We start from the raw sequence: 23610 nt of genomic DNA, 5'->3' as shown, positions 1-23610 counted from the left end.
ATGCCTACTCTGTGGGACCCTGTAGGTTTTTTTTTTTCAATTATTTTTTATTGAAGGGTAGTTGACACACAGTATTACATTAGTTTCAGGTGTACAACACAGTGATTCAACATTTATATACATGATAATTCTAGCTACCAGCTATCACCATACAAAGTTGTTACAATATTTTGACTATATTCCTTATGCTATACGTTACATCCCGGTTACTTATTTATTTTACAATTGGAAGTGTGTAATTTTTTTTTTTTTGAGAGGGCATCTCTCATATTTATTGATCAAATGGTTGTTAACAACAATAAAATTCTGTATAGGGGAGTCAATGCTCAATGCACAATCATTAATCCACCCCAAGCCTAATTTTCGTCAGTCTCCAATCTTCTAAAGCATAGCGAACAAGTTCTTACATGGAGAACAAATTCGTACATAGTGAATAAGTTACATGGTGAACAGTACAAGGGCAGTCATCACAGAAACTTTTGGTTTTGCTCATGCATTATGACACAGTTCATATTTTTTTTTGAGAGGGCATCTCTCATATTTATTGATCAAATGGTTGTTAACAACAATAAAATTCTGTATAGGGGGGTCAATGCTCAATGCACAATCATTAATCCATCTCAAGCCTAATTCTCGTCAGTCTCCAATCTTCTGAAGCATAACAAACAAGTTCTTACATGGTGAACGAATTCTTACATAGTGAATAAATTCTTACATGGTGAACAGTACAAGGGCAGTCATCACAGAAACTTTCGGTTTTGATCACGCATTATGAACTATAAACAATCAGGTCAAATATGAATATTTGTTTGATTTTTATACTTGATTTATATGTTGATCCCACATTTCTCCCTTTATAATTATTATTATTTTTATTTTTAATAAAATGCTGAAGTGGTAGGTAGATGCAAGATAAAGGTACAAAACATAGTTTAGTGCTGTAAGAGGGCAAATGTAGATGATCAGGTGTCCCTGTAGGGTTTTGATACAATAAGCAGAGTATATCTAAAGCCCTTTGAGTTCTTAAGTGAAATATATAAAAGATGAACGTCTTCTAGTACTAAAATACTATCTCAAAATACTAGTGTAATCTCTTTTGATTAATTATAAAATTAGGAGTCAGTCCAGAGGCTGCAGCTACACTAGACCCACCCAAGAAGAGCTGCATACATTCTGTCTGTGCATGTGGCCTTGGGCTGTGGCCCTTAGCAGGCCAGGCTGGCCTCCAAAAATGCTTTGGGATCATCCTTTATTGCTGCGAGGAACATCCATGCCTCTAACACTTTTCTTCAGAAAACTGGCCCTGCTGATGTGCCCTCAGTTCTTGAAGCGCATATTCTTGGATCTAATACATCTGTTAAACTTAAATGTAGTGGCTGTCTCAAGTATTGGTGATAGTATTGCTTAAGTACCTGGGCTGAGGAATGTTCTAGCAGAAGAAATGGTAGAGTTTTCTTCAGGCTTAAAGGAAGAAAGGGTATGTCTCTGAACTTGGAACCTGACAATGTTGGTGTTGTTATGCTTGGAAATGATAAACTAATCAAGAAAAGAGATGCTGTGAAAAGAACAGGAGCCATTGTGGGCATTCTAGTTGGTGAGAAGCTGTTGGGTCATGTAGTAGATACCCTTGCTAATGTCATTGCTGGAAAGGGTCTAGTTCGTTCCAAGACATGTAGGTGAGCTGGCCTGAAAGGCCCTGGGGTCATTCCTCCAATGTGCAGGAGCCAACCAGAGTGGTATTAAGGCTGTTAATAGTTTCATGCTGATTGGTTACAGTCAGCCTGAGCTGATTATTGGTGACTGATGGACTGGCAACATGTCAGTTATGACATCATTAATATGACAGAAACATGACGGATCTGATGAAAAGGAGAAGCTATGCTGTATCTGTATTGATATTGTTCAAAAGAAATCCACTGTTGCCCAGTTGGTGAAGAAACCTACAGATGCAGATGCCATGAAGTACACCATTGTGGTTTCAGCTGCTGCTCTGATGTGCCTGACTCCTTATTCTGGTTGTTCTATTGCAGAATTTAGGGATAATGCCAAACATTCTTTGATGATTATGATCGATTATCAAAAGAGATTATGGCTTATTGTCAGATGTCTCTGTTGCTTCCAAGACCCCTCTGCTGCTAATGAGGTCTATCCTGGTGATGTGCTCTACCTACACTCCTACCTGCTTGAGAAAGAAGCCAAATGAGTGATTCTGTTGGAGGTGGCTCCTCAACTGCTTTTCCAGTCATAGAAATACAAGCCAGTGATGTGTCTGCTTACATTATGACCAGTGTCATTTCATCACTGATAGACATATCTTCTTGGAAACAGAATTGTGCTACAGAAGTTTCTGCCCTGCCATTAACATGGATTGTGTATTTCCTGTGTCAGATCTGCTGTGATCTGACAAACCGTGGCCATGAAGCAGGTGGCAGGTATCATGAAGCTGGAATTAGCTCCTCACCATGAGGCTGCTGCTTTTGTTCAGTTCGGTTTTGATCTCCATGCTGCCACTCAGTAACACTTGGGCTGTAGTGTGCATCTGAGTTTCTGAAGCAAGGACAGTGTTCTCCTATGGCTATTGAAGAACAAGTGGTCTTACCTATTCTAGTTTAAGGGGCATCTTGATAAACTGGGGCTGTTTCTATTTAATTTTTTGCTGGCATATTTAGAAACAAATATTACATGGTATGGTATTGTATCCTAACTACTTCATTATACTTTAAAAGACAAAAAAAATTCCTACATAGCTACAAGTCATGTTTGCATCTACAAAAATGAACATTTATTAAATTTTAATTCTAACTACTGAAATTTCCCTGTTTGTCTCAAAAATTTATTTTATATATAACTGTTCTTTCAAATCAGATTCCAAACAATGTCTGCATCTTGAAATTGGTTCTTACAGTCTCTGAGGTCTCTTTTCATCTGGAGGAGTGCTCCATTAACGCTCCCTTATTCCATTTACTTCTTGAAGAAAGCAGATGAGTAGTCCTGTAGAATGTCTCACTTGCATCCTTGCATGTCTAATTTGCTTCTCCATCCTCTGTATTTCTCGTATTCTAAAAGTTAGACTTTAAGACTTAATTAAATTCTATCAAATTTTTGAAAGAATGTGCTACAGGTAATGTTACAGACTTCATAGTATTTCATCACCTCAAAGAGCCACATAGTATCAGATTGTTTCACTTCTAATAATGCTTTAATTGTTCAGGTGGTGACAGCCTGATTTTCATTGTAAATTTTCCTAACAATCTTTTACCTAATGATTTTAGTATCTGTTGATGATCATTGTTCCATCAAGTTTGAAATATTTAGGAGTTGTAAGATGGTGATTTTAAAATTCAATCATTCCTTCTATGTTTATTAGCTAGAGTTCTATGCAGAGGAACTTTCCTATATCCGTTTTGGTTATTTGGTTATCCTGAAATACTTTTCATACAAGAAAGGCAGGAAAGATCTTTATTTCTTTTTAATATCCAGTTTTAGAGTATTGTGTTTGTTACCTAGCAACCTCAGTGATGTCCATAGAATCTCTTAATCCCTGCCTTCTTTTTTTGAATATTTCTATGAACACATGGCTTTACACTGCAATGTGTTTCTATCATTTACAGTAATTTGATTGACTCAAATTATTCTATTTTGGGCACAAGGGGGAACCTTTCAAGATTTCTATATTCATTTGTTATGTCAATATTAGCTTTTGATAGCTTCCTTGCTTTCTGGCACAATAAGATGTCCCAACTTAACTAGTACCTTTCCTGGAATTGGCTGTCCAAAAAAACAAGTCCTATTAGTGTGAAACGGTGTTTTGAGATTATAATATGGGTTCTTGTTGCTACTGGGTTATCATTGTTTCTTGACCTTTTCAGTGAACAAAGGTAGAAAGTAAGTAACTTTAAGAAAACTTTAAAATTACAAGTTTATATTGACATTTGCAACCACAATTTAAAGTTACAAGGTTTTTAAACTGACATGATGAACATGTCCTTAACAGCTTTGACGTAGTTTATTAGTTGTACTGTGTTAAAATATGCATGTTGGTTTTAAAATAATAATACAATATTACTGTTAACGAGACTACTAAATGGAACTAGATAATTTAAGATTTGTTTGCTTTTTAAAATTTTTGTCCTAAGAATGTATCCCACTGAGAACTGTATAGTCAAAATATTTTGTTCTAAGTTCAGTTGAAACAATTCTTTTCTCTGTGTGACTCTGTCACCAGAGCTTATATACCATTAGGTTCATTTATTTCAGCTTGTTTTCAAATCCTAGGCATTTGTTTTTGTTTTCTTTTTAAATTTAATTTTTTGTTTTGCTTACCACCTCCTTCTTGAAATACTTCTTTCACTTTTCTTCTGGGACACTACTTTTTCTTGTGTTTTAATTTTTTTCTGGCTTGCTTGGGGCTTCTATTCAGTCTCCTTTCCTGGTTCCTCCACCTCTTCCTACTCTATAAACTTTGGAGTGAGTATACAAGGACCTCTCCTCTATTTATAGTCACTTCCTAGATGTGTATCTTGTCCCAAGATTTGAAATGCCACCTATTTTCTGATTACTCTCAATTTATATCTCCTGCCTGGACTTTTTCCTTGAGTTGAGATCTACATATGCAACTTTTTGTTCACTATCAGCACTTGGATTTCTAATAGTAGTTTAAACTTAACATGTCCAAATATTAACTCTTGATTTCCACCCAGTAGTTCCTATGACATTCTTCCCTATTTCAGGACATGGCAGCTCTATCATGTTGCTCGGGCCAAATACCTTAAAAGTCATTCCTGATTCTTTTACATCCTATAACCAATCCAGCATATATCCTCTCAGCTTCTCCCTTTGAAATACATGAAAGTTCCAATAAATCTTCCATTTCTCACTATCTCCACTGCCATCACTTCCAACTCAGGCATTCCCCTGGATTATTGTAATAGCCTCATAACAGGTCATCCTGTTTCCATCCATGCTTCTTCTTATGAACCACTCTCCACTTGGCAGTCAGAGTGAGCTGTTAAAACCATTCCTTTGTTCAAAACTTTCAAATATGTTCCTTCAAAGTAATCTGGGTATGGGGACAGTGGCTGGAGGTATAGGCAAAACAAGACTGGCTATGTACTGCTCAATGTTCAAACTGGGTGATGATAACATTAAATTCATTTTATTGTTACTTTTATTTTTATGTATGTTTGGAAAATAAAAATAAAATTTTACCTCATTAATACATTGTTATGTTGATTACATGTTGTAATGATATTTTAGATATAATGGGGCAAATAAAATATTAATTTCACTTGTTTATTTTTATGTTTTAAAATATGGCTACTAGAAAATTTAAAATTACATATGTGGCTCTCATCATCTTTCCACTAAACCTAAAAGACTCCATATGATCTGGGCAGTCTTCCTCTCTGACTTTATCTCCTACTTTTTTCCTCTCCCTTGCTCATACCAATCCATCCACACTGATCTCTTTGCTTAGAACAAGCAAAATACACCTCTGCCTCAGGACCTTTGCACTTGCTAATGTGTCTGGAGCTCTCTCCCTCAGTGTCTGTGTGGCTCACTCTCTTGTTTCCTTCAGGATTCTGCTCAAGTCACCTCTGTTTTCAGAGATAATTTACCTGATCTATATAATACCTCATCCCCTCCATTCTCTAGTCCCCTTAATATACTTTCTTTTCCTTAATAATACTTATCACTACTACCTTTTTTTTTTTTTTGGTCATTTATCTTCCTGTATCCTGAGCACTTAGCTAATACTTATTATGCAGCATAGGCATTTGGTAACAGTATGTGGAATGAATGTCTGTAGATTGCATGAGTAATTATGTCAATTCAGTACTGACTTCTTTGGCAATAAGGTTCAGGCTTTCTAAATATATCAAAAGTAAAAATTATTAGAATGAAGTAATATTAAATTATAACTGTGTAAAACAGATGCTTTATAAAGTGATAAAAGAACAGCTACATGCAAAAGAATGAAACTGGGTTACTGCCTAAGTCCATACATAAAAAACTCGAAATGAATCAAAGAGCTGAATGTAACACATGAAACCATAAAACTCTTGGAAGAAAACAGAGGTAAAATCCCTTGAACATAAGCATGAGCAATTTTTTCCTGGACACATTCCTCAGGCAAGGGAAACAAAATAAAATTCAACCCAGTAGTTCTACTTCTATGAATTTATCCCAAGAAAAAAAATCCCTGATTTGAAAAGATATGTTTACCCCTATGTTTATTGCTGCATTGTTTACAGTAGCCCAAGATATGGAAGCAACCTAAGTGTCCATCAATAGATGAATGGATAAAGAAGATGTACATATACACAACAGAATATTATTCAGCCATAAATAAATAAATAAATCCTGCCATTTGAAACAACATGGATGGATCTACAGAGTATTATGCTCGGTGAAATAATCCCGGTGGAGAAAGACAAATACCACATGATTTGACTTATTTGTGGAATATAAAAACAAAGTAAAATAGATTGAAAAAAAACAACAGTAGACTCATAGACACTAGTGACTAGTAGTTGCCATGCGGCAGGGGTTGGCATGGGTGAGTGGAGGAATTAAGGAGCACAAAATTCTCAATCATGATATAAATTGGTCATGGGGATAGTAGTAAAGCATGGAGAATATAGTTAGATGCTGTAACATCTTGCTATGTTGACAGATAATGACCACACTAGTGGGGGTGAAGATTTCATAATATGGGTAACTGCTGAACTACTGTGTTGTATATTTGAAACCAACATAAAATTGTACATCAATGATACTTCACTTAAAAAATGGTATAAGATGGCTGTTTTATTTATTTCAAAGAAATTAAGGTGAAATAACCTTATATTAATCAATTTTATATATTTGTATATTTATGTATTTGTATATATTTGCATAAGATAGAGAATTTAGAGATACTTATGAGGAACTCAAGAAAGTAAGTAAAATACAGACAAAGACTTAAGGGTCAGAAATGATTTTTATCCAATAGACAATATCCCATTTCTCAAAAGAATTTTCTAAATTCTTTAGTTTGGAACTTTTACTGTATTAATGATAATCCCAGTAAAGTGGGTCATGACAGGGAGCTTAGAAATTTTTTGAATACAGTAAAATTTTTGTTGTGCTACTAATTATAACAAAACCATTTATAAAATTACTTGCAGGCAGTCATTGTTCTTCATTGAAAGCTAAAACCATGAAGTAGAAAAAGGAACCAAAAAAGGAAAAATGAAAAAGGACTATTTTTAACTTATTGTCTTAATTTTACTTTTTTATTCATTAATTTTTTCTTATATTAAAGGTTACTTGATTTTTATTAATTTTTAAATTAAGCTATCATTGATATACACTCTTATGAAGGTTTCACAAGAAAAACAAGAGTCCCTACTTCTCTTCTCTGAGCTACACTGTCTTCCCCATGACCCCCCACACACATTATGCACACCAATCATGATACCCCACAATCCCCTTCTCCCTCCCTCCCCACTCGCCCTCCCCACCCCTCCCCTTTGGTAACCACTAGTCCCTACTTGGAGTCTGTGAGTCTGCTGCTGTTTTGTTCCTTCAGTTTTGCTTCATTGTTATACTCCACATTTGGTATTTGTCTTTCTCTGCCTGACTTATTTCACTGAGCATAATACCCTGTAACTCCATATTGTCTTAATTTTAAAATACAAGATGACTAAATGTACTACTGAAATAATTTAAAAGCAAGAGGATCTTTCCCTTATCTGAACATGGAACATAATAAGGAGTCCATAACAAGATCCATGAATGTTTGGACACTTGATATATCAGTAGAAAAAGGAAAGTTCAATAAATGGTGTTTGAACAGTTGGGTATTAATATTGAAAATAATGAAGTTGTTTTGTACCTTAACTTTACTATACACAAAAGTCAGTTCTAGGTGGATTAACATTCAAAATATAAATCTTTCAGACAATATAGAAGACTGACTATATTTAGTTAGGGAATTGATTTCTGAAAGAGGACATGAAAAGCACAAACCTTAAACAAAAAGATGGATAAATTTGACAACATTAAATAATTTTTGTTTATTTATGCTATTACCTGGAGAAGATATTTATAACATATACAACCAACAAAAGATTATTTTATTAATATGTAAAGAACTCCTATAAATTAATGAAAACAATCAAAATGGGAGAAATTTGAACAGACATTTCACAGAAAGGGGAATAGGAATGCTTAATAAAAATGAAGAGGTGTTCCAAAGAGGGGACTAGTGGTTACCAATGGGGAGAGTTTGGGGAAGGTTGAGAGGGGAGGAGGAAGGGATAAAGGGGCACAATAATTTGCAATCACAATATAGGTTGGTCACAGGGATAGTAGTACATCATGGAGAATACAGTTAATGAATCTGTAACATCTTACTACATTGATAGTGACCACACTAAAGGGGGTGAGGATTTAATAATATGGGTAAACTGTTGAACCACTGTGTTGTATATTTTGAAATCAACGTAAGGTTGTGTATCAATGATACTTTAATAAAAACAAAAAAACAAGACAAAACAAAAAGAGGAAGAAAAGAAAAAAAATGAAAAGGTGTTCAATGTCCTTAATTATCAGGAAGATACAAATTAAAACAACAATGTTGGCTAGCATGAGAAAAAGCTTGACAATTTCAAATGTTGGTTAGGTATGTAGCAATCTGAATGTTTTCATGCTTCTGTTAGAAACATAATCACTGTGGAAAATAATTTGACATTATACAGAAAGGACAGTTATGCACCTATCATAATGAGCAATTCTATACCTATGTACTTATCCTAGAAGAGTCTCCAATTTAACACAATATGTACTAGAAATAAAAACTCTCAGTCCCACCCCAGACCTTCTAAGTCAGAAATTCTGAGGATGGGGCCAACAAGTTGTTTTGGTAAGCCCTCCAGGTGACTTAATGTACGCTGAAGTTCAAGATGATTCTCCTTGCCCTAGAGAAATGTTTTTTAAGTCATATCTTTTTTTTTACAGCTTTATTGAGGTATAATTTATATATCACAAAATTGTTTTAAGTGTGCCCTAAAGAAACATTTGCACCAGAGAAATATACATTGAACATTCATAATAACAATTTTTATAACTAAACCCAACCCAAATGTCCATTACATTTTAATAGATAAGTAAATTTTATATAAAATTGATTGCTATTCAGAAATGAATACAATAATCTAAAGCAGACATAAACATTGATGAATCTCAAAAACAACGATTTCAACAGCAATGTTCAGAAGAACAAATCCTATGAAGTTCAAAAGCATGCAAAATTAAACATGATTTAGGGATAAATTTTCTATAAAAGATCAGCAAAAATAAATACTGATGTTGGTCTTTTAATCTGGAGGATGACTACTTGGATGTTCATATTATTATTAAAGAAACTAAACTGTACATAAGTGTTACATATTATATGTATAATAGAGTTCAAATAAAAATAAGAAAAACTGAGTTAGTCTAAACAGGCTTTTGGCTGTGGTCACTCAGTTGATCGAAAGAGAGAAAAACACTTTAAGCCTGCTAAATTTTTGAGGATACTATATTACCCCAAACATATCAAGTTTGCCTGAAAAACTCATGATTCTTCAACCCTTACTGTGCCCTGGATCCTGCATTTTTCACCAAGAGCGAGTGGATTGTGAACTTTTGCTTTCTCCCCAGGAAATTCATTTTCCCCGATGTCCATATCAGGTAGTTTTGAAGTAAGAACATCTTCCAAAGAGGTACATCAGGAGCTGGAAGGGGATGGATAATGGAGATCCTTTTAGAGAACAGAATCAGAGGCTGCCTGATCTGATTGGTAGTGCAAAGAACTTTCTCCATAGTTGGAACTTGGATATGGTAATATTCCTCCCTGGTGTGATTTGGTATGTGTCATGAACTAGTGTCTTGTGTGTTTCCCATTCTCCTCTTTTCTGAATGAGAGTTTTTATTGGAATTATCCTATTCTACCCTCATCATTATAATATTGGGTATTTTTTGGGGGGCAGGGAGCAGACAACTTTCTTCTTTTAGCTACTAACTGCCAAACTGTTAAGAGTGAATGACAGAGACTGCACAGATTCCAGACTTCAAGCTGGATGCAAGAGCTAACGGAGACATTGGGGGTTGCCTTCCTTAGGGGACTGATGAATGCATTCAATATAAAATGCTTGCATGGGAAGAAGGGTATGCATGGGTATTAAACAGTTTAAGGCATGAGCTGTGGCCGACCCTATGGATTAACTAACCAAACAGGCATTTCTAATCCTCTCCTTGATCACCTCCATCATAGAACCTGGGAAACCTGAGTACTGTACTTGCTCTCCAAGCCTCCTCTATACAACCAGGGGTGGCCATGTGACATAGTCTGGTCTGGTCAGTGACACATGAATGGAAATCTTTTGGAGGTGGTTCTAGGAAAATGCTTTCTTACTTAATAAAAAGAGTAGCTGATGTTGCTCCCCACCCCCATTCTTTCTGCCTTGAATTTGCATATAATCAGGAGCTCTAGCAACCCTGGGGAAAATACCCTGAACCTACCCTAACACTTCTTTAGAGTAATATGACCCCCCACCATGTTTAATCAAACCACTGTTAACTGTATTATTCTGTCATTTTCAGAAGAAAGCCTTCCTGATTTACACATCACTGAAAAATGCTGATACTTCCTATCTCATTTTATGAGGACTGAATATGTAAAATGTCTTAACACTTGCCAAGGTAAGTGTCTCTCTTTCATGTCCCTCTGTCCATCTTATTTACTACATCAATTTAGATATGCTTTGTGGGTCAATTACAGTACCATTATACCTTTTAAAAATTAGAGCAGAGGTCAGAATTATATAATTATTCTAATTAGCAAAGGTGTCAGTTTTATACAAGATTAGGATATTTTCAATTATGTTCCATAGTCTTGTTACACATAGTATGTTTTGTTGACTTTGGTTGGAAGAGTTCACTGCTCCAGCATCTTCCTGGAAGAGTCTAAAATTGCACTGAGTCTATTATTTCCCTTTAGATTCATTAAATTGTGATGCTGGGGTTCTTGTTCACGGAGCTGAAGAATGAACTTCGCAAACACTCAAGATAGGAGAGCAAGGTAGAGTCTTTTATTTAGAGAGAAAGTGAGAGGACAGAGCTCCTGGCTCATGCCAGGAGGGGACAAGAGAGTCTGGGTGGTGCGTTGTCTAGGAGATTTATAGTTGGTTGAGGATTTTCAGGAATGGGTGCAAAGGGCTAGGGGTGCAGGCTTATAGATTGCTCATTTTTGATGAGTAGAAGAAATTTGCTGTTCTGATTTTTCTCAGGATAGCAGCTTCCCTCTGGGAACAGATCAGTTAAGACCGCCTGCCCTGCCCTCAGGGTGGGCTGGGTTGCTGCCTGTTTACTAGAGTAAGTTAAGAATCTGACTTCCTAACTTTCTGGGATGTTTATAGCTGGGCTTGCTTACTAAATTAATCTTTTGCCTAGGTTGCAGATTACTAGATTAAAATTAGAGAAGGAAACACAGCATATAGGTACAGTTAAAAATAAGCTGGGCCTTTTAGCAGGCTAAGGTAAATTTTACAGTGTCTTGATCTAATTGATACAATAAAGTCACGGGTTATGTTGAGATACTCTTCTTTATCTGTAGACCGCTCAAACATTCCAGGCCAAGTTGTTCCTGGCTTTTGAGCTTTAACTGATTTCACTGAAGAATGCCTATATTCCTAGTTTGGTATCTTTACCCTAGAGAATTAGTGTGACCCTAAATTTGCATATGCTTAACACAGAGTGTCCATAGGGACTTCTTTGCACATTGTTACATTGTTCTGTCTGTAATTATCTTGCGTTGCCTTATTTTTCCAGAGGCCCTCACCCTACTCTGCCTAAACCCACGGTCCCTGTCTCATTATTGCACTAAGTCTATTATTTCCCTCTAGATTCATTAAATTGTATTTACCCACAGAGACACTCCCCTGCCACTTTAGCTGATATAGCTTGGCACTTTCTATTTGCCTTTGTTAGTTTAGCGCTGCCTAAAATCAGGGCGAGGTGCTCACGTAGAGATAAAACTGGCCATAGCAGCCCACAAGCTGATTGGAGAGCCCATAAGGTGTGACTGGAAATACTGAGGAGGGTTCCTTCCCCTAAAATAACTCCATTTCAGGATCACTCTTTTATCTATCTGACTTTTGAAAGCTTTTCACCCTTAAATCTCTATAAAATGCAAACGTGTTTGGGAGGTTTCAAGTCTATTGGCTAAGGCTGAGTTGACGGTAATACATTGGCGGAGAGTAATTAACAAAAAGTAGTGAGGATGTTAAGGTGGGAATGGGACCTGCCTGAGCAGGGAGGACCGACGTCAGAAAAGGGGGCACCGAAAAGGAAGGGGGGCTAGGAGGGGGCTAAATAATCCGTCTACATAATATCTTGCCTTTCGGACCCGAAATATTCAGGAAGGTACTTTGAAATAAAGTATTGTGGCTTAATGAATTATTTTTCTTATTGTTTGCTGATTCTCCCTCCCAGATAATTATATAGAGGACGCTCAAGCTAATCTCCAGGGAGCCTCAGAGTTGAACGACTGTGGAATATTGGTGGATTTTCAACACCTTTTCCAGGTTGCTCTGCCCGATTATGGTCAAATTACCATTGGTATGGTACTTCCACTTTAAAAAAATTTTGTGGAGGATATTTGCAAAGGTTTAAGAAAGTCTGAACTGAATTGTTTCTATTTGTTTCCCCTTAAACCTGCCATTCACTTCTTTTGACGATCATGTTGCTTTAGTGACACTTATATTGGACTCGGACAACCAGGACTACTGATTTTACATCAATGTAATTTTTATTTATTTTATTTTTAAAGAATTTTATGTCGGTTTTCTTAAACTTCAAAATTGAAACCACTGCTGACAACTATGGGGAGGCGGGCCTCAATACCAAACTTTCTTAAAATAGGCGAAAAGAGCTGTACAAGGAAATAAACCATGTTCTATGCGTCCATTATATGCAGGGCATTGCACTCCCTCGTTACTTTGCAGGAAGACCTGCCAGACCAGGCGGAGGGAAAGCGACAGGACCAAGCTTTGAGCAGGGCGGGAAGCCATACCCCTTGCTGGGGGGCGCGTTGCTTGGAGACCCGGGTTTCAGAGCCGCGCGTGGGCCGCCAGGTGGAAGCGCGCGCGCCCTGTGTCGTCTCCTCTGCTGTGGGCTCGGCCAATCGGGAGGCGGGCGGGAGGTGGCGCGGCCGGCCGGGGCGGGGCCGGCTTGGCTGCTCAGGGCTTGGCTCGCGCGGGAGGTCGGCTCCTGGAGCGCGGCCCCGGCACCGCTCGCTTTTACCCGTCCGGCCATGGAGCGGCTGACGTTGCCTCCCGGCGGCGCGGCGGCCGTGGACGACTACCTGGAATACCGGAGGTGAGACGGTGGCTCCGCGGGTCAAGGAGACCCGAGCCGGCCCAGTTCCTCTCGCGCTCGCCCGCCGCAACTCCCGGAATTCCCGGGCTGTTGGGAAAGCTTCTGCTGACTTCAAGTTCCGTCTTTCTGTAATTAAATACTGTAACGACACGCAGTTTTTATGCTAATAAGACTTTCGAGGCTATGCGAGAGGTCTCCCGCCTCGACCCCTTCCAAGAAGGATTATCAAGTTGCGATTTATGGGCATTCAAGAATTACACATTGAGTTCTAGGAGCCTATAAAAGCAGATACCGGTTTGCGTGCGTTTAGCAATATGATAAGCCGTGAACTTCCAAACCAACCCGGAGGTGTTGGTTTTAAGACAAAGACCAGCTGGTATAGTTAAGTGGTTCTGGAGAAACTTGCCTCCCGAAACGAAAAGCAGCCACCCCTTTGTCTTCAGGACGACACTTACTGCTTTGGGCTCTGACAAGGGCTGAGGCACCTGTGGCGACGTGTTCTTTTTTCAGTTTCCCAAGAAAGGTTTTTGATAGTTGGGCAACTGGGTGAGTGGGAATTCCTGGAGAAGAACAGCCAGGAGGATGTGTTGTTGAAGCGGTGGAGGGGGCAGTGTGTGTATAAACGGAAAGTGAGACAATCACAGCCCAGCTTGGGAAACCTGAGCAAGAGGACTTGGGTGCTTTAAGTGGTCCTCCCAGATCCCCCAGGGTTGTTTGGGCAAATGGGTTCCCAGCTGACTGCACTCCCTCTGACTGTCTCGGTGGTATAGTTTGGGAAACGCCGAGAAATGGTTGGTAATTCTGAGCCAGAAAAGTCTGACGGGCCATGCCTCATCTACTGGACAGGTAGGTCCAGGTAAAGCCAGGAGTCCTGTGCCCAGAACAGTTCCCACCCAGCCTTCACTCAGGGCAGAGCCGATTCCTTTAGCCTCCAAGTCGCCCCAGTTCTTCTCTCAGAGCAAGTTGCTGGGCCCTGATGCTGATAATTTGATATTTAGATGTTTGGATATGTGGATTGTGGGCTTCCACTTTTAGTCTCTTGCCTGTTCCAGAAAATGTCAAGGCCTGGTGGGAAGTTATTTTTGCAAACAAACTGAAACAATTCACTATAAAAATGAGAGCTACTCAAACTGTAGCAATCGTGGGCCAGTGGTGTGGGAATCACCTGAGAGCTTGTTAGGAATGCAGAATCTTAGGCCCACTACAGATCTATTTATCTGAATCAGCATTTGAACTATATCTTTAAAACTCTGCATTGATTTTAAGGTCTTTACAGTACCTGTTGGTATACTTTGTGGTAGCCATAATAGAAAGTGAAATGGCTAAAAGCTTATTTCAGAATAAATTGCCTTTTTAAAAATTAACCGTTGTGTATCTAAATTATTTAAGGCAGAGGTGGTTTCATAACTTATGAATTGCTTTTATTTATCTACCTTGGCTAGAGGCTTGAAAGTATGGAAAAAGGTATGGATTGCACAAAAAATTATGTAGTATTCTATAATCAACACTTTTCATGACTTTCAGAGGTGGGTATTTTCTTTTTTTTTCAGAAACATGGCAATAGGCCAGTTTAATTGGCTTCCACGGTAACACAATTCTCTGCATTTCCATCTGCAGCTCAACTTTGTGGCATGCACACCAATTTTAGCATCTTCCCTGACAAAGATTGGTAGGAACATCTTTACAGATGAATACTTGTCCTCTTTATATATTTATTAAGGTATTACATTTTTATATATTTATTAAGGAAAGTGAGAAATATATAGAAATGTAGAAAGAAGACTCACCACCCATACACTTGTATGAAGTTTTCACATGAAAAACCAATGTGGTCACTACATTCACCCATGTTATTGTGTCCCCCCATACCCCATTGCATTCACTGTCCAACAGTATAGTAAGATGCCACAGAGTCACTATTTGCCTTCTCTGTGCTACACTGTCTTCCCCATGATCCCCCTCTACACCATATGTGCCAATTGTAATGCCCAGAGGGGGATATTTTCAAGGAGATATTTCTTCAATTTTTACAAAATCTTTTGTGTTTCCTTTTCCTTTGAAGAGGACAACTCTTAATTTCTTAAGAAGTTAAGAAATAGCAGCTTATTTTTTTCCCATGAAAGTTTGAGGTCTTACCTCTGGAATTAAACAGTGCACCTGGTTTCTCAGCACAGATATGGGCCTCAGCAGATCTGAGGGTGTGTATTGCCCAAGGCTTAAGGTCTGGTATGGATATTTATTATGTTGTCTTCTGCATTCATGTTTTCTGTACTGTGTTTTTTCAGGGAGTACAATTTTTTAAGGAGGAAATTGTTAGAATTTTTAGCAGTCTAGGCTCCAGCTTTGAATGAGAAGAATGAACATTTTTGCTTCACAATCAAGGAAAAATTGAGATGAATATGTGGTAATTCTCCAGTGGGAACCTCAGTCTGTAAGGGCAGAAGTTATAAATTCATTGACTTATTTATAATCATCTTTTATATTATTTTATTATTCTTGTGTGTGATTTTGCTGTTAGCATGGACCTAAAGTAAGAAAAATAAATAAAATAAAAGCTGAAGCAGTCTTTCGTTTGACTCTCCAAATATAGTTTAATTTTGGAGTTTAGTATTTTTAGGGAAATAAATACTCAAGGCTTAGGGGAAGTATTTCTTTGTTATAGAATTGTTGGTGAGGACGATGGAGGGAAACTTTTTACTCCTGAAGAATATGAAGAATACAAAAGAAAAGTTCTACCTATGCGCTTACAGAACAGATTATTTGTGAGCTGGCGATCACCAGCTGGAATGGATTGTAAACTTGTGGGTCCAGAGACTCTGTGTTTTTGTACACATAGGTAAGATATTTTATTGCCAAGTTTTCTGATTGATTAGGAAATATGAAACTGTAGCAGAGCATATCTTCCTTCTATAATTAGTATTATTTATGATATAGGAACGCTTAAAAATAGGCCTTATCTAAAGTTTTTACAATTTTGGGGGGCAATAATTAAAACATTTCTATTATGTACTATTAGAATTCATTATAGAGTCCCTCAGCATAAGCATCAGCCATTGGCAACAAAGATATTAGTACTCCTATGGCTTTGGCTGGGGGCCTTCAGCTGGGCTCAGGAGCAGAGCCTACCTCTCCCACCACTGGACAAGGTGGTCAGGCTGTACAACTGCTTTAAGAGTTGCTTGTGTTGACCCACGCAGGACAGGTTATCATGTACAGATAGAAGCATTTCTACTCAGATTTACTCATTTACCTTTATACTTTAAGAATGTGTTGTGTTGATACCTTTCTTTAAACAAACAAAAATACAAGTACACAGCTTTTTATTACAAATGGTCCTTTTTCAAGAAAAGGAAGTACATGAGGCGCCAGTCACTGACACGGATTGCCTGTACCTGAGGTTTGCATTTGGCTGTGTTTGTTGTGTTCTACTTTAAATCTTCCTACTGTCACAGGTCACAACTGTCAGGCTCCCAAGGACAAAGCTGCTTCATTGAAAAAAGAATCACTGAACATACTGTGTGTTTTTAGGTAACAACTACAACTTTCTCTTCCAAAGGAACCATGGAGGGAGAACTGCCCTGTTCTGATAGTTTCTGGGGCTCTTTCATGAGAGGCTCTTTGTATAATTGCTGTTTACAGACTTGCAGTTTGCCAAAGGTTGTTAGGCACTTGCTAGGATGAGTAATGTTGTATATAGACTGATTTGAAACTATAGTAACCCCAACTAAAAACACGGGGGAGGAATGCAGGATTAGGGTAATGTTGGCATCTTTCAGAATTGAAGAGGAGTTTGGTTATCATTTATTCTTGTGTAAATTTAGTGCCAGTCTCTTATCTATAATTATATAGCATGAAACTATCCTTTAAAATTAACCCAACCTAACATTGATGAAAAGAATTCTTTAGTACCCGCCACTCAGTGAGATCTCTGTCTAAACCATTTTTTTCCCTATTATAAAAGTGAAACATGGTTATTAAGGAAAGTGAGAAATATATAGAAATGTAGAAAGAAGACTCACCACCCAAAGTCAACTGCTGTTAATACATTTTACCATACGCATGTATTTTTTTCTTTACATAGTTCATTTAGTTCTTGTTAATTATGTATGCAGATAAATAAATATATTGAAGAAGTTTTTCATGACAGAACCACAGAAATATGTTTCCACATTGTTATGCAGCAATCGCAAACAAGCTTTTTTGCATCCCTCAATATTCCAGCTAGTTCAGTGGTGTTCATTGTTTCCCAGAGCTGTGAGGAAGTCTCAGGGATGTACCAGGTGGAAGGGCAGGTTAGAGGAAGGACAGACTCCTATTCTGTCTCTTTCCCTTTCTTTAACCAATTCTGCATTTATCATTTTTTTTTGTATATTATGGTCTGTAAAAGATTGTTTTTTGAAGAAAGAGTTTCACTGCTGAAAAGTTTAAAAATGTTGTCTACTAAGTTATCCATTTCTTTATTTTTAGTATATTGTTTGTGTGTATGCCTGTGTGTATATTTATATATTTTTGCTATTTTAAATACTGTTGCTAATGCAGCTTTATGTATAAAGCTCTTTCTATATATGTAATTATTTTCTTAGGGCTTATTTACTAAAAATGAACTGGGTTAGAGAATGGATCTTTTTAAAAGCTTTTTGAAACATTATTAAATGGGATTGTTTCTTTTAACATTTTTGACAGCATCATGAATTAGGTATGTTTAAAGAATCTTTACCTCTCTTTGTAAGTGAAAAATGGTATTTCATTGTTATCTTAACTTCTATTACCTAGATTAATATTGAGAATAAATGTAATATTATTTTACTGAGTATCACCTTATGGAAAAATGAGTAGCCTATTTAAGATAATGATATACAGTGTATTGACAGAGAACTTTGGCTTTTAAAAATGTTGATAAATCATTTTGAAGTTTAAAGTTAAAAATTAAATTATAATAACTTTTATTTCAATTTTAAATAAAACCTTTGCAAATAAGTTTAAGCAATGTACTCTGATAAATAAATTTTTATAAAGAACTTTTTTCATACTCAGGTTATGCTTTCATACTAAAGAATTGTTAAGTATTTTAAGGGAATTACATGTCATTCTTTATATATTGTTGAGAAAACTCCTTTTAAAAGACTAAAAATAAAAAAACCTAAAAGAGTAAAGATTTTCTCTGACCAGAGCAATATAGCAGACAGAAATAATGCATATAGGGGAGTTTATTTTCCCCTTACTAATAAGAACAACAAAATAAAATAAAAAAGGACTATTTTGCATTTAACAGAATAGACATTCTCATTTCTGGCAATACCTGCATTGTCTTTTTATTTCTTCTCTTTTTTTTCTTAGGTATAAACAACATAAAACTGACTTTGAAACAATTCCGCAGCAGCGCCCCATTGGTCTGCCTTGCCGAGTGCCTGGCTGCCCCTGCAGGGCTTACCTGTACATCCCTTTGAATGGTGCGCAGCCCATTCGCTGCAGGTGCAAACACTTTGCCGATCAGCACAGTGCTGCGCCTGGCCTCCTATGCAATGCCTGTGAGTTACGTTATCATAAACACACAAACAGTATGTTTTTATTTCTTTATTGAATATTTAATGTGTCTTTGTGCCAGTTTTATTCAGCTAGAGAGTCAGTATTAACCAAGAAGAATTGATGGATAGTTATTCTAAAATTTTATTTTTGTGGAAATACTCAGTTGTTTATATGCTTTGCAATCATAAACCCTAATATCATATAATTCAGATAAGTGTAGTAGTGGATTTTGAAGACTCACTAGACATGATCTGATTCAAATTTTTGAATAGTGGGAGTTTTATCAACTAAATTCTACTTACAGGATTTTAAAAAGAATTTGATGAGTGGGAAAACATTTTATAATTCTTGGTAGATTATTATGTTATTTCTTAGAACATAGGCTGATGGGAAAAGCAGAAAGTAGCAGGATGATCATAACTTTTTATATGCAATAGCACCCTTACCTCATAACTATACCCAAATCCAAATCTCCGTCCCATAGGACCTTTTAGTTGATAATACTTTTAAAAACCCTTTAGTATAGGTAGGATATTGGTTCAGTATATTTACTTCAAGACATAGTTAATCCAGTTGTTTGTGCAGTAGTTTCAATTGAAATCCTATGATAAAATATGACATTTTTAATGACATTGGCAAGAATAAATGTGTTTTATTGGCTAAGCATGGAAGTAGTTTGATAAACTTTATTACATGCCTTGTTTCCTATGCACATTTGTCAGAAGTGTGAGTGTGTAAAAATTTTGTTCCTGGGGTATTCTAGCCTCCATTTCAGTATGGCTTGCTTTTTTGTGTGTGTATGTAACAATTTTATTAAGATATCATTCACATACTGTACAACTCATCCATTTCAAGAGTGCAGTTTAATGGTTTTTAATATATTCACAGAGTTGGGCAATCATCACCAATAAATTCCAGAATATTTTCATCACCCCAAAAAGAAACCCTTCAGCCATTAACAGTCATTCCTTATTCTTCTGTCTCTCCAGCCATAGGCAACCAGTGATCTACTTTCTGTCTCTGTGGAATTGCCTATTCTAGGTATTTTGTATAAATGGAATCATAGAATGTGTGGTCTTTTTGACTGGCTTCTTTCACTTGGCATAAAATTTTTATGATATTCCATTGTGTCCTTTTTGTATCTGTGGGTTGGCTTTCCAGTATGGTTTTTATGGGGAATTGATCTATAGGGAGGTTGCCACATTATCTTTTTACCTGGTCCTGGCCACTGGGCTGTTCCCGCTACACCTGTTTGGTTTTTTTTTTTTAATTTTTTAATTGAAGTATCATTGATATACAATCTTGTATTAGTTTCAAATGTACAGAAATGTACAACACAGTGGTTCAACAGTTACCCATATTATTAAATACTCACCCCCACTAGTGTGGTTACTATCTGTCAACATAGAAAGATGGTACAGAATCATTGACTATATTCTCCATGCTGTACTACCATCACATGACCAACTTATATTTTGATTGAAATTTTTGCTGCCACACCTTTTTCAAAATTAAAATATCATTAATATACAATCTTAGGAAGGTTTCACATGAACAACATTGTGGTTTCAACATTCACCTACATTATCAAGTCCCCCCAGTCCCCAACTCCATAGCAGTCACTGTCCATCAGCGTAGTAAGATTCTATAGAGTCACTACTTGCCTTCCATGTGCCCCCCTACCTTGTGTGTGCTAATCGAAATTCCCCTTATTCCCCTTATCCCTCTCTTCCCATCCATCCTCCCCAGTCTCTTTCCCTTTGGTAACTGTTAGTCCATTATTGGGTTCTGTGAGTCTGCTGCCATTTTGTTCTTTCAGTTTTGTTTTGTTTTTATACTCCACAAATGATTTAAGTCATTTGGTACTTGTCTTTCTCCACCTGGCTTATTTCACTGAGCCTAATACCCTCTAGATCCATCCATGTTGTTATAAACGGTAGGACTGTTTTCTTTTTATGGCTGAATAATATGGCTGAAAAATATTCCTTTGAATCAGGGATCTTGTTTTCTCTGGGTAAATTCCTGGGTTGAATGGTATTTCTATTTTTAGTTTTTTGAGGAACTTCCATATGGCTTTCCACAAATGGTTGAACCGATTTGCATTCCCACAAACAGTGTAGGAGTATTACCCTTTCTCCACATCCTCATCAGCATTTGTTTTTTCTTGCCTTTTGGGTAGTGGCCATCCTAACTTGGTGTAAGGTGATATCTCATTGTGGTTTTAATTTGCATTTCCCTGATGATTAGCGATGTGGAGCATCTTTTCATGTGCCTGTTGGCCATTTGAATTTCTTCTTTGGAGAAGTGTCTGTTCAGGTCGTCTGCCCATTTTTTAATCAGATCATTTGTTTTTTGGGTGTTAAGGCAGCCACATCTGCTTTTAACTGTAGTATCTGAGGAGAGGGCCTGTGTTTCCAGGATTTCCAGTATTTAGCTCAATTTCTTTTAGTTCTAGTTGGTTTTTTTCAATTTTTTTCCCCTGCCACATACTTCCTTACCATTTTAGCAGCTTTTGGAAGTAAAAGCAGTGAATGGGAGGGTTTTGGGGCTGGAGGTAGGAGTTAAAGGGGCCAAAGGCCAGCGTATGAGGAATACAGATTCAGGGGCTTTTGGCCAAGTCAAGTATTTTTAGTGTAGACAGCAGTACCTATATTTTAAAATATTTAACTCCCTTTACCTTTGATTCAGGTTCCCAATGTTCAGGATTCCACAGTTGCTTCACTTGTGTTTGTGGTCAGCCTGCATATGCACATGACACAGTAGTGGAAACTAAGCAAGAAAGACTTGCCCTGGGAAAACCAGTGGGACGGGATGCTCCTTATGCAGCAATGGGAGGATTAACTGGCTTCAGCTCACTGGCAGAAGGCTACATGCGATTAGATGACAGTGGAATTGGTAAGTGATGATATATGAAATGTGAGTTTGACATACTGTTTTTATGTGTGTTAACAGTAGTGAAGCTTTTAGAGGGATTACAGATGGAAGCCTGAGAGGTGAGAAAGAGACTTCCTTGTAAAACCACATATAATACAAAAATATAATTAATACAACTAATCCTGAAAGAGCAACAACAAAGAAGGCTATGACAACTGCATACACCTGGAGAAAAGAACAGACCTCATGGAACAGGGTAATGTACCAAAGCCGTGACCTGGTGGACCCAAGACCTTTCCCCACCCCAGCTCATGGGCAGGAGCAAGAGAAACAGAGTGGGGAAGGAGTGGAGGCCTGGGACTGCTGAACACCTAGCTCTGGAGATCTGCTCTGGGACGACAAACCTACATTGCATGGTGCTCTGGTGATTAGTGGGGGTAGAAAGCAAAGATAGGTGGAATACCTGGAGAGATGGAGATTCCAGCTGCTTGTGGAAAACAGGGATCCATATCTGGCTGATCTGGGCTGGCAGTCTGAGAGACTTCCTAAAAGCAAGAGGGCTGCTAAAGGGGCAAGGATTACACAGAGCTTACTGCTCAGGAGAAAGGACAGGTAGACAAAATTGTCCTGGTGCACTCTGCCCAGCAGGTTGGGAACTTTCATGATCTTCAGGCACTCTAGTCCCTGGCTCTCTACACAGCTCCAAGGCCCCCCCATCATGATACGCAGCCTGCTGCGCCTTCCTCCTGGCCAGCCTGCACCTGGCTCGCAAACTACCAAACCCTGCCCTGGCATCAGATCAGCCAGGGGGAAGCCCCACCTACAGCAGCTACAAATGCAAAGCATAGAGGCTTAAACCTGTGTGTTTGGCCCACCAGTTCTGGCAGTGGAGACAGGCACAGCAGTTGGGAAGCAGGAAACAGCTTTTTCCTCCCCGCAATCACCAGTACCACTCCCCTGGGACCCCTGACATTGCTCCAGGGGCTGAGAAGCTCCAGAGAGTAGAAATATGAAACATCAAAGGAACCTGACTCAAAGCAAAATCTCAACACCAGCAGAAAAAGGGTTGAGTGAGACTGAACTAATCAATCTTCCTGTAAGAGATTTCAAGATAAAAAGCATAAATATGCTTCTGGAGATACAGAAAAATATTCAAGGACTCAGGAATGAATTTAGGATGGAGATCCAATCATTGAAGTACACAATGGAGGGTATTAAAAGCAGATTAGATATGGTGGATGAGGCGATAAATGAAATAGAAATTAGAGAAGAGGAATACAAAGAAGCTGAGGCACAGAGAGAAAAAAGGATCTCTAGGAATGAAAGAATACTGGGAGAACTGTGTGACCAATCCAAATGGAACAGTATTTGTATTCTAGGGGCATCAGAAGAAGAAGAGAGAGAGAAAGGGATAGAAAGTTTTTGAAGAAGGACAACACCAAGACATATAATAATTAAAATGGCAAAGATCAAGGATAAGGACAAACTATTAAAAGCAGCCAGAGAGAGAAAAAAAGACCACATACAAAGGAAAACCCATCAGGCTGTCATCAGACTTCTCAGCAAAAACCTTACAGGTAAGAAGGGAGTGACATATATATAATGCAATGAAATGAAGGGCCTTGAACAAAGAATACTTCATATGGCAAGATTATCATTTAAATTTGAAGGAGGAATTAAACAATTTCCAGATAAGCAAAAGCTGAGAGAATTTACCTCCCACAAACTGTCTTTACAGTGTATTTTGGAGGGACTGCTATAGATGGAAGTGTTTCTAAGGTTAAATAGCTGTCACCAGAGGTAACA

The 23610-nt window shown here is 37.7% G+C and overlaps 1 protein-coding gene and 1 pseudogene across 4 annotated transcripts in view; both read left to right on the top strand.

Moving 5' to 3' along the window:
• Positions 1-2742, top strand: LOC108401427 (ATP synthase subunit alpha, mitochondrial pseudogene; annotated as a pseudogene).
• A 10135-nt stretch (positions 2743-12877) lies between these two features.
• Positions 12878-23610, top strand: part of FAM221A (family with sequence similarity 221 member A) — a 28039-nt gene continuing 17306 nt past the window's right edge. Inside the window, exons 1-4 of one of the 4 annotated variants that reach the window (XM_073238697.1) lie at positions 12883-13404; positions 16067-16240; positions 18742-18932; positions 21619-21825. In XM_073238697.1, the coding sequence (XP_073094798.1) occupies positions 12998-13404; positions 16067-16240; positions 18742-18932; positions 21619-21825 (979 nt within the window). In that variant the 5' untranslated portion in view covers positions 12883-12997. Of the gene's footprint in view, positions 13405-16066; positions 16241-18741; positions 18933-21618; positions 21826-23610 lie in introns of all 4 variants that reach the window. The other 3 variants (XM_017667354.3, XM_037022220.2, XM_017667355.3) reach the window with 3 other exon arrangements.

This window comes from Manis javanica, chromosome 6 (genome assembly GCF_040802235.1).
Source record: "Manis javanica isolate MJ-LG chromosome 6, MJ_LKY, whole genome shotgun sequence".
NCBI lineage: Eukaryota > Metazoa > Chordata > Mammalia > Pholidota > Manidae > Manis > Manis javanica.
This window is presented reverse-complemented; position numbering and strand designations above follow the sequence as displayed.